At 35.6% G+C, this 10064-nt stretch overlaps 1 protein-coding gene across 4 annotated transcripts; it reads left to right on the top strand.

Moving 5' to 3' along the window:
* The first annotated feature begins 1129 nt into the window (after nucleotides 1–1129).
* On the top strand, nucleotides 1130–7885 carry LOC122276438 (transcription factor MYB3R-3). Of its 4 annotated transcripts, none has more exons than XM_043086153.1 (9): nucleotides 1130–1294; nucleotides 1730–1884; nucleotides 2159–2210; nucleotides 2625–2682; nucleotides 3054–3148; nucleotides 3238–3341; nucleotides 3609–3737; nucleotides 4622–5802; nucleotides 7392–7885. In XM_043086153.1, exons 2-8 carry the CDS (start codon nucleotides 1739–1741, stop codon nucleotides 5790–5792), a joined length of 1755 nt encoding a protein of 584 aa, XP_042942087.1. In that variant the 5' UTR covers nucleotides 1130–1294; nucleotides 1730–1738; the 3' UTR covers nucleotides 5793–5802; nucleotides 7392–7885. The 4 variants fall into 4 exon arrangements, with proteins under 4 accessions (XP_042942087.1, XP_042942085.1, XP_042942084.1 ...); XM_043086151.1 differs by having other exon boundaries at nucleotides 1136–1294; nucleotides 1712–1884; XM_043086150.1 differs by having other exon boundaries at nucleotides 1136–1294; nucleotides 1697–1884.
* Nucleotides 7886–10064: the final 2179 nt, after the last annotated feature.

Raw genomic sequence — 10064 nt, 5'->3', positions numbered from 1 at the left:
TCATTATTATAATTTTTTTAAATTTTTATATAATATAATAAATAATTCATATTTTTCTAATTTTAAAATAATAATAATATTAAAAAATAATATTTTAATAATATTTTATTCAACTTTCATCTTTTATCTAAAATTATCTCATCTCAACTCTAAATCCAAATCATCTCATCTCATTTCATCAACTTAATTGATGATGATCTATGTATTCGTTCCTAATAACTTTAGTAAAAGCTTAATTCAAGGAAAAATAAATGGGCATACATCTCCCTAGCTTTCACCATTATTTGAAGAGTTTTGTTATTCATCATCTCACATATCATATATTATATACTTTTTTTTTACTCATTAGCCCTATACCTCATACTTTATAATGAAAAAAATAAATAAATAAATTATGTGCAGTGTGGTGTAGAGATGATAAATAAAATTTTTCATAATTTGATTTATTATATTCACAAGCCGGTGTGAGAATGGACCATCCATATCATTGTTGTGGTATGATTTCATTTGTAAAATTTAAATTTATAAATTCTTTTACACATAAGCAATATAAAATGTGTGTTTACATACTTGCTTATAAATAATTATTTTTAATTTATATTTTTGTGGGTTGGATTCTCATATTATGAAATTTATCTTCTGTTAAAAATAAATATTCTTTAGCTAGAATTTTTGTTTGCACTCTATTGTTAAGAGAAATGGACATGTAAAACAAAATAGACACAAACATTAAACACCATAAACCCCACAATAACCCCATATTGTTAGTTAATAGTTAGAAGGTTTCCTGCCGAACCCAAAAGACCGACTCTAAGCCCGACCTTTAATGTTCAATCCAACGGTCCAGAATTACCCGCGAACCACAATCTCCAAACACGTTCGACATTTAACGCGGTACCCTTGCTTGGTTGGAACTTGGAAGGAGCTCAGAGAGAGAGAGAGAGAGAGAGTGCCGTTTGAGGTTCAAACTTTGATCCCTAACGTTTAGACGAACCGTCAGCGGCCGTTAACCGAAAGGGCCCCTCTTCCTGGAATTTGATAACGGTAATAATCAACGGAGACGTCGGTGCTTTCCTTACGTATCCGTTAACTTATATCTGCTAAAAATAAATAAATATTTATACAATTAGATTTCTTTTCACTTCTCTCTCTCTCTCTCTCTTTGTTTCAACGGGCGAGGATTTTTCGAAACGAAAGCTCGTGTTCTTTCCCAGGGAAGCTTTTCTTAGGCTCCAATTTATCGGTCTCTTCGATTAGCTCCACTTCGATTCCCGCCAGTTCTCAGCGAGCAGAGGTGCTTTTTACTTCCGCAAAACAATTTCTTCTTTCTTTTTCTGTTCTCCAAAAACGGTTCTTCTGTATTTTATTTTCCTTATTTTTTTCTAGTGTTTTTCCTAACCGGTTTTGGATTTTCTCGAATACCTGGAGTTCTGATTTTTAAAAGATTTGTTAGGTCTTCTTTAGAAATCCTAAATTCTGTGTTTCTTCTATCGGATTCTTGGTCTTACTCGTAGGTTTTGATCTGATAACTGATTGTAAGATCTGGGTTATGTTCTGTTTTCTTCTTTGGGTGGGGTTTTGTAAATCTTCGCCACGGGTGGGATTTTTAGGGTTTTGGGTGATTGTGATTTGTTTTGTTATATATTTTTTTGTTTATTTATTTATTTAGTATTGGACTGCTATTTTTGTTGATTAGGATTTTGGGTTTTAGAGATGATTGTGTTTTTAGAAGGATGAGATGGCTGAGGTGAAATTGGAAGAGTGTTGTCTTGAGAATAAGCAATCGACGGCCGCTTCCAGCTCCTCTGTATCCGAAGGCAGTGGCAGTGCAACTCTCAAGTCCCCAGGGACGTGTAGCCCGGCTCCAACATCACCTTCTAATCGGTACTAACCATTCAACTACTTTAAGTTTGAATTTAGATTTAGTTATATGCGCTGTTGCTCGAAATTTGTGATAATTATTTTTTGTTGTGTGTCTTGTATGGACTTAAGAATAGAGTTTTTCTTTTTATTAATCATCTTTGAAAGTGTATAATTGATTTTCTGATTGTGTTTATGTACTCTGCCTATTAGAGGTGCTTTGTGGCCATTCTCATCTGTTGCTATCCTTTTAGTAAATTTTCTTGCTAACGACCATTATGTGAACTTGGTCTTGCAGGAGGGCCACTGGCCCAATTAGGCGAGCAAAGGGCGGTTGGACCGCACAGGAGGTTAGTATTCACTATTATACGAGTTCTGTATATTATGATGAAGTAGGTTTTCCTACGATCCTGTCTGTCAGCCAGCTTATGAAAGTGTGAGATCGATGCAAAGCAGTTTTTATCTTATCTGCATATATTTTACGAGGTGTATGGTTCCAGAACTACTGGTTTACCACCAACTTTTTCTGTGTCATACATGTGGATTGATAAGATCTTTGAAACTGCTGTCCTATCACATGGATGTAGCTCAGACATGCTTGTGTTCACCTGTGTTCACTTATTATAGTGCTGCAATATGTTCACCTGTGTTCACTTATTGTAGTGCTGCCATATGCTGCTTCAATTTTATTTTTTTTAATTTTTTTTTGTTTATTATTAAACTTTCTAGGCACGTATTACTAACAACATATTCACTTTATGTAGGATGAGACGTTAAGAAATGCTGTTGCAGCTTTTAAGGGGAAGAGTTGGAAGAAAATAGGTCTCTCTCTTCCTCAGTAGTGCCTTGATAATGGTTGTTAAAATTTTTGCTGCTTTGGTTGTCTACATTCTTAGAATGCAGCTGTTGGTTGTGAATTCCTATTTTTACGTGGCCATTTTTATGTTGCACTAAGGTAGCATGATTCTGTTTGGAAAACATGTTTACTCTGAATTTAGAATGGTGAACTAAATACATCGTGAATTAAATAGTTAGAATAAATATTTTGGTTGAGCATAAAAAATATATAGATGGAGGGATGCACAATATTAAAGTTGCGGTACCATCCAATGTTAACTTTGTGATATTTAGTACACATATTCTTTTCTATAATTAGTGAAACCTGTCTAATAAATGGATACAATTGTTTGCAGCTGAGTTTTTTCCTGATAGATCAGAAGTCCAATGTCTGCATCGATGGCAGAAAGTTCTTAATCCAGATCTAGTAAAAGGGCCATGGACTCAAGAGGTTGGCACCCACCTTTTTCCTTCTTTTCATGATTTTCCTTGCATATTCTGATTCAAGCTTTAAAATTCCTGTTCTTTGTGTGTTTTCAGGAGGATGATAAAATCATCGAACTGGTGGCAAAATATGGACCTACAAAATGGTCTTTGATAGCCAAGTCTTTGCCTGGTCGAATAGGGAAACAATGCCGTGAGAGGTAGTTTTATTCAGTGATCATGTTTAGCTGAGCATTTGTTATGTTTTTATAGTTTCAGTTGTACAATAGTGCATCATGTGTTTTTCTCAAAACATGGTATTGAAAGTCATTTCTCTCCATTTCATATGATGATGATCATCATCATTAATAAATTTCCTGTCTCTATTTTGATGGTGTTGATCTTCTAAATTTGATTTCTACATGATGAAAAATAAATGGTTTAACCTCTGTTTGTATTTACAAAAGCAATGTTTCTGATATCTTCAGGTGGCACAATCATTTGAATCCAGACATAAAAAAGGATGCTTGGACTTTAGATGAAGAATTAGCTCTCATGAAAGCCCATCGGTTACATGGGAACAAATGGGCCGAAATAGCTAGGGTTCTACCTGGAAGGTACTGGTTCTTGATTGAGCTATATATTTTTTTTCAAGTTGAATGCTAAATTAAGGTATTAATGACGTTGACCAAGAAGAAAATGTTCCAATTAATAAGGTTTATGTGCATAGAATCTCATCTCATTAGTCATAACAAGGTAAAATATTAACATGTGTACTTGTTCTCTCCCACCATCATGTGTGCACGCTGCCAAATGCTTCTCGTTCTTGTGGTTCCCAAAAATATAACTGTTGCACAATTTTTTTGGGACTTACATTATGGATATGAAACTGTAAAATTCAAATAACTGTTCTCATCTGCATTGGGACTTCTTTTTTGCTGTCCTATTTACAATTTGGGTTGATTTCTTTTGGAATTTTCAGAATGATTTTATGTTGTTATTTACTTGGTTGTCGATTGGATGTTCAATGTGGATAAATCATTATATTTAGTTCCGAGCAGATGTTAAAGGTCAGGTCACACATATCTGTTCTTTTGAATGATGTTTTCTGGGACTTATGTTATGTGTTTGAAGGTGTAAATTTAAACAACTCTGCTCATCTGCATTGGGGACTTCTTTCTTGTGGTGCTATTTACAATTCGGTTTGCTTTCTTTTGGGATTTTCAGAATGATTTTGAGGTGTTATTTACTTGGTGCTCGATTGGATGTTCAATGGGGATGAAATCATTTTAATTAGTTCCAAGTAGACATTAAAGTTCATACATATCTGTTCTTTGAATGAATCCCTCAGAACAAGAATTGAAGCCAATAAGAACGAAGCAAAGTTGATAGTGATAATACAACTTTTAGTTTCCACTACCTGCACTGAGATCCAATGAATGATTTGTCGCTTTGATGTATTAGTTTTAAGTGAAGTCTCTATTTTACTTTCTTTCTGCAGAACTGACAATGCTATAAAGAATCACTGGAATAGTTCCTTGAAGAAAAAGTTGGATTTTTATTTGGCTACTGGGAAACTTCCACCAATCGCAAAGAACAGTCCCCAAAATGGTTCTAAAGATACAAATAGATCTTCTGCAACTAAAAACTTGTTTGTTTGTTCAAATAAAGGCTCAGATTCAACTGCCCAATCATCATCAGGAACTACAGATATTTGTAAGACAAATGAAAATAGCAAGGATCAGTTAGTGTCCTCAGCCCCGCCTCCTGATATGGTTGCCTCATCAAATCCCATTCCGAATAGTTCTGCTGATTCTGAATGTGGAGAATGCAAGGCAGGATCATCCAATGTGGATTTTAGCTGCAGCAACTCAGGGTCATTGCCAAATTTTGAGAATTCTGGAATCAACAGCGAGCAGAAGATTGAGAATTGTGCAATCAACAGCGAGCAGAAGATTGAGAATTCTGGAATCATCAATGATCAAATGTTTGAGAAATATGGAATCGATGGTGAAACTGATGAAGACAAGGTTAATGGAACACCTTTGCCATTTCAAACGCCAACATATGGTTCTTTATACTATGAGCCACCACAGTTAAACAGTTATATTCCATTGGATGTGGGTCTTATGAACTTGTGTTGCATACAGCATGAATACAACCCTAGTTCAGTTGTTTCACCTGTAAGTTTCTTCACTCCACCTTGTGTGAAGAGCAGTGGTTTAAGCATGCAAAGTCCTGAGTCAATATTGAAGATGGCTGCTGAGAGCTTCCCGAATACTCCTTCCATATTGAGAAAGAGGAGGACAGAAGATCAAAAGCATCTGCACCGCAGTAAAATTGTGAAAGCAGATGAGGAATTGGTTGAGGATGTTGTTCATGCTTCTGATGAACAGAAAAAAAGTAAAAACAGTTTGGAGAAATCTGATTCTGTAGATGGGAGTTTGTGTGTGAGTCCTACTTGTCACGCTAACAGCATTGGTAATGCATCTCCTCCGTATAGGTTAAGATCCAAACGAACTGCTGTTTTCAAGTCTGTGGAGAAACAACTTGAGTTCACATTTGACAAAGAGAAGTGCGACAGTAGTACGAAATCCAAGGAATTATCCAGAAAGGGAAGCTCTCCTGTTACTCCAGATTGCTCACATGCAGCAAAGATTGGAGTGACCTAGGGATTTTATTGTAAGTTCTCATTTCACTAGCCCTAGTTCTTTTAAGTTCTGGTCCATTGGATCTTTTGTTTGAACTACTAATTCCATATTCTACTGTGGCTCCTTTGATTATTTTTTGTTTTGTTTAACATATCATCAAAACAAAAATCCGTTTCTGTTCTGCTTGAGGATGGACAGTGGATACTACAATGAGAAATTCCTATACTTTGAATGAAAGTTATTGATGAGTCTGATCACTTCTCAGTCTATGGCATATCTTTGAATGTACTTGCTGATTTAAATCCAGGATATTTGCACAGACATCTAGGAGGATATAAGGAGAAGGATATCTCAAGACATGTCACTGTGGTTTTAGTACTTTAGAGTTACTTTTCCTGGTCACAGCTGTGTATGCACCTTTAAATCTCTTTTTGTTGGATAGCTGCCCACAACAGTCCTCAATTTTCCAGTTTTGTAGATTTTAATAACTTCTGTTCTTTGTCCTCTTCTAGTTAGTAGGGTGTGTATTTTTTGTATAGCTCCTTTGTACATGGATCGAAACCCTCTGCACTATTTATAAAATTGACTTATCAACAATATATGCCTCTTTAGACTGTTTCCCTTGCCTCCGTTGGCCTTGTATATTTGGAACTTAACTCGTCAATATAGTTAATGCTTCTAGGAAATTAAACTACCTACATAAGATTCTCATATTCTGTTATCTGTTGGAATCCTTGCACATAACTGTGGCTCCCTTTCCAAATAGAACAAAGTCAATTAGAGATAATAAATGAATTGATTGACTTGAAATGTCTACTGGCTGTTAAAATATCAAGGTTAACTAGTTGGGTCTTGCTAAGTTTAATGATTATTTGATCAGATTACTACCATTAACTAAGCTTGATTTTGTTTGAGCATATATTCCTAGGTTTTTTGTTGATACATTCTGCTTTACAAATTTGTGGTTCTGAGACTGAATTGGTCCAACAACTAATTAGCTAATGTGAACCCGAAGAAACCTGATGCAGCTTTAATGCATCTTGAACCCACAGTTGGTACAAGCTATATGGCTTGGCAAAGCACGGCTTTGATTTATTTGGCTCAGTAACATATGTTAGTCACAATCAGTGTTTTACCAATTCAAAAATTCCCTGTTGAGCTGATATTGTTCAAGAACCGAGTGAAATAATAGAAATGTAATGCCCCAAGAGAGGCCCAAGCCACATCTAGGCCCATACTCCAAAAGGACTAGTCAATGGTACAGTTGGAGCCCTTGGAATCCTTATAAAAAGCAATAACTTCTCCCTTCCAAGCAATATTGGATCCCATACACCACCTACACTCACTACTCATAGTATGGGGTATCACAATAACCTTCCAGGACTGTCCGTGGATAATAGAGGAGCTCAAGAACTTCTTTTTCCTTTGGATTGTATCATAGACTTTAATGGACCGGTGTTCATAAATTGAGGATTGATGTTTATATTTTATTGGCTAGATTCTTTCCTGCTTGAGCTTGTACATTTCTCTATTGAGTTAGTGATGCAATGAAACTATGAACAAGTTCTCCTATATTTCTCTAACATTTTTTTTTTGGTTTGCTTGTGTTTTTTGAGCTAGGGATAATGGCTGGAAATGTTTTGAAGTTGGCTGACCGTTTCCTTCAATATGGTGATCAAATTATGAATTCTACAAAGGCTGCTCAAAAGCAAAGAGTGATGACTTCATTACACGCTCAGAACGATATCATCATCTTGCAGATGACACAAGCGCTGCTGTTTTAGTAGGTACACGGACAATTTTTTGCATCATGGCTACATGGACAAAAGTGAGTGGCTGTAGGCTTCTGGTAGGTGTAGAATAAGAGACGAAAGGTCCCAAATTACCTGTGAAGATATATTTGACTGTACTGGAATTGTACAGATACCCCCCATCGTATTAGGAGAAATGATGCTTGAATGTTTTCAAAAACAAAATTTAGCACACTCCCCCGGGCTTCATTGCCTTTTCTGATTCTTTTCTGCATACAATCTAGAAGTGGGAGGTACCAATGTAATTGAACTCATAAGACCCCTGTATTTAAAAAATCCAAGTGTTACTTTCAATGGTGCTTACTAACGTGTATTCCTTGTTATTCTTTGCAGATGTGTATGATGAATTGAGTTGTGACATTTAAGAATCAATTATAATTTGGTTTTTTTATTATTATTAAAATTGGATGTTTGAAACAAAGTCTTGAACAATTGTGCAGGTTTTCAGCAATGGGTTTTTCGCAAATACACATTGAATAATTTAAAGAAAAATTCTCAATCTGATGGCTTATAAAAATTGTTTCACCGAGATTCAAATCGTAAAGCATATTATCAAAAATAGAACTCTTACCATTTCAGCCAACCCCTAGAGGTTAGAGACCAACCAATGATACGAAAGAGTAATGCTATATTCATCCTCCAATAAAACCATCGTCATTCTATCGTCTCTTGATGAGATATCAAAATGATGAAAAATTATTTGTTATTTATTGCTTCTATATCAATAATTTGATACTAAAATAGAGGGGGTTGAAAAAATAAATCAAACATGGGATTCATATGAAAAAAATTAATTTTTTAATAGTATATTCTACTATTTTTCAAAACGATTATGTGACATTTACACACTTCTATACGTAAAATTATTCGTTAGGATAAAGTAAATTTAAATTGACTAATATATAACCTAAATCAAACTTGAGATGATCCAAACTAATACCTCTTCCTAGTAAATGCCAATGACCTCTATTGATGGCAATTAAGGTCTTGCCAGTTGCCAACAAAATAAAATCGTTCAAGGGGTGATGCCAAATCGTGCCTATTAAAGATCATGGTCAAGATTCAAGACAGTCCAGTCTGTCCTAAACTCCAGGAAACACTTGCACAAGCCATAAAGAAAAAGAACAGGGGTTTAAAAAGATAGGCCCCCACGAGAAATCAGTTAATTAATGAACTGCTACATCGGTATTTACAGAGGAATTTCAACTACTTACATAACATAAATATATACATATTTACATAAGGAAAAGCAACAGGTACAAAGGAATGTAGATTTTCACAATATCTTTGAAGCGGTAGCTTCTCATCACTGATGTGATGATGAATTCTCACCTGATGAAACATACCATAATCAGCTAAAAGGGGGCTGAACAAATCTTAGCTAGAGTTCTTGAAACATTAAGTGGATACTTGTAATGGTCCCTTTTGAGGCCTGGATTCGAGATAGTCAATCTCCAAGAACAAGAATCTGTGTGTGTGTGTGTGTGTGTGTGTGTGTGAGAGAGAGAGAGAGAGAGAGAGAGAGAGAGAGAGAGAGAGAGAGAGAGAGAAGAGAAAGAGATCAAGAATAGATTGAGGGTAATTCGAGATATGCCTTTCCCTCTTTCTTTTCTCCCTTTTATAACATTCTTGCTCCTTTTTCCATTCAACATCGTTATCATGTTTACAAATGATCAAAATAACAAAACAATGTTACTCTATTTATGACAGAAACCGACTCGTATTAAACAACACCATTCTTACTAAAAAAAAAAAAAAATGATGGTATCACCTTAAAAGATTAACAACATCAACTGCCACTGCTTTCTTCTGCTCCAGCTCTTCCCTTACTAGACTACACGGTTGTGCATCATTCTTATCTAAACCTTTGATCCATAATATACACCTCCCCTTCAGTGCATCTTGCCCACAAGGTAAGGAAGTTTTGACGAAACTACCAATAGGGCTTCCAAGTCTCAAGTAGCATCTTCAACACCATCACCCTACCACTGTACTAACACCTCAACCAAGGCTTTGTTGTTTACCTCCCTACTATGGCACTGAAGAATTTGTTAAGGCTCAGGCATAAGCTCTCCAAGTAGATCAAATAGTGGAAGGGTAGAGAATGGTGGCATATTCTTGCCTAGCTTCTTTGTCAAACACAAAACGTGGAACAGATGATGCAATAGAGTCTAGGAAGGAAGATCAATCCTATAAGCCACATTACCATTCATATGAGTTATCTAAAATGGGCCAAAGAACTGTGGCGATAGTTTCAAATTTCACCTAACTTCCAAAGAATGTTGTCCATAGGGCTGAAGTTTGAGATAAACTCAATCTCCCATTACAAACTCTCTCAGTTCCGTGTTTATCATATTATAACTTCATCCTCTCCTATGCAGCCATGAAATTATACTTCAATGTAGTCATAATATGATCTTGAGTTTTCAAAAATTCATCAACTACTTGATTAGGTGTCAACCCCAAGTATGTATGCCTGTAA

This window comes from Carya illinoinensis, chromosome 9, assembly GCF_018687715.1.
Source record: "Carya illinoinensis cultivar Pawnee chromosome 9, C.illinoinensisPawnee_v1, whole genome shotgun sequence".
Taxonomy (NCBI): domain Eukaryota; kingdom Viridiplantae; phylum Streptophyta; class Magnoliopsida; order Fagales; family Juglandaceae; genus Carya; species Carya illinoinensis.
Note: the sequence above shows the minus strand (reverse complement) of the source record. Positions and strands in the feature narration are given on the sequence as shown.

Excerpts from the sequence above, each read along its gene's own strand:
- LOC122276438 (XM_043086153.1), top strand. The coding sequence starts at position 1,739 with ATGGCTGAGGTGAAATTGGAAGAGTGTTGTCTTGAGAATAAGCAATCG. Across the intron at positions 2,211-2,624 it reads GCGGTTGGACCGCACAGGAG|GATGAGACGTTAAGAAATGC; the intron begins GTTAGTATTCAC and ends CACTTTATGTAG. Across the intron at positions 2,683-3,053 it reads GAAGAGTTGGAAGAAAATAG|CTGAGTTTTTTCCTGATAGA; the intron begins GTCTCTCTCTTC and ends AATTGTTTGCAG.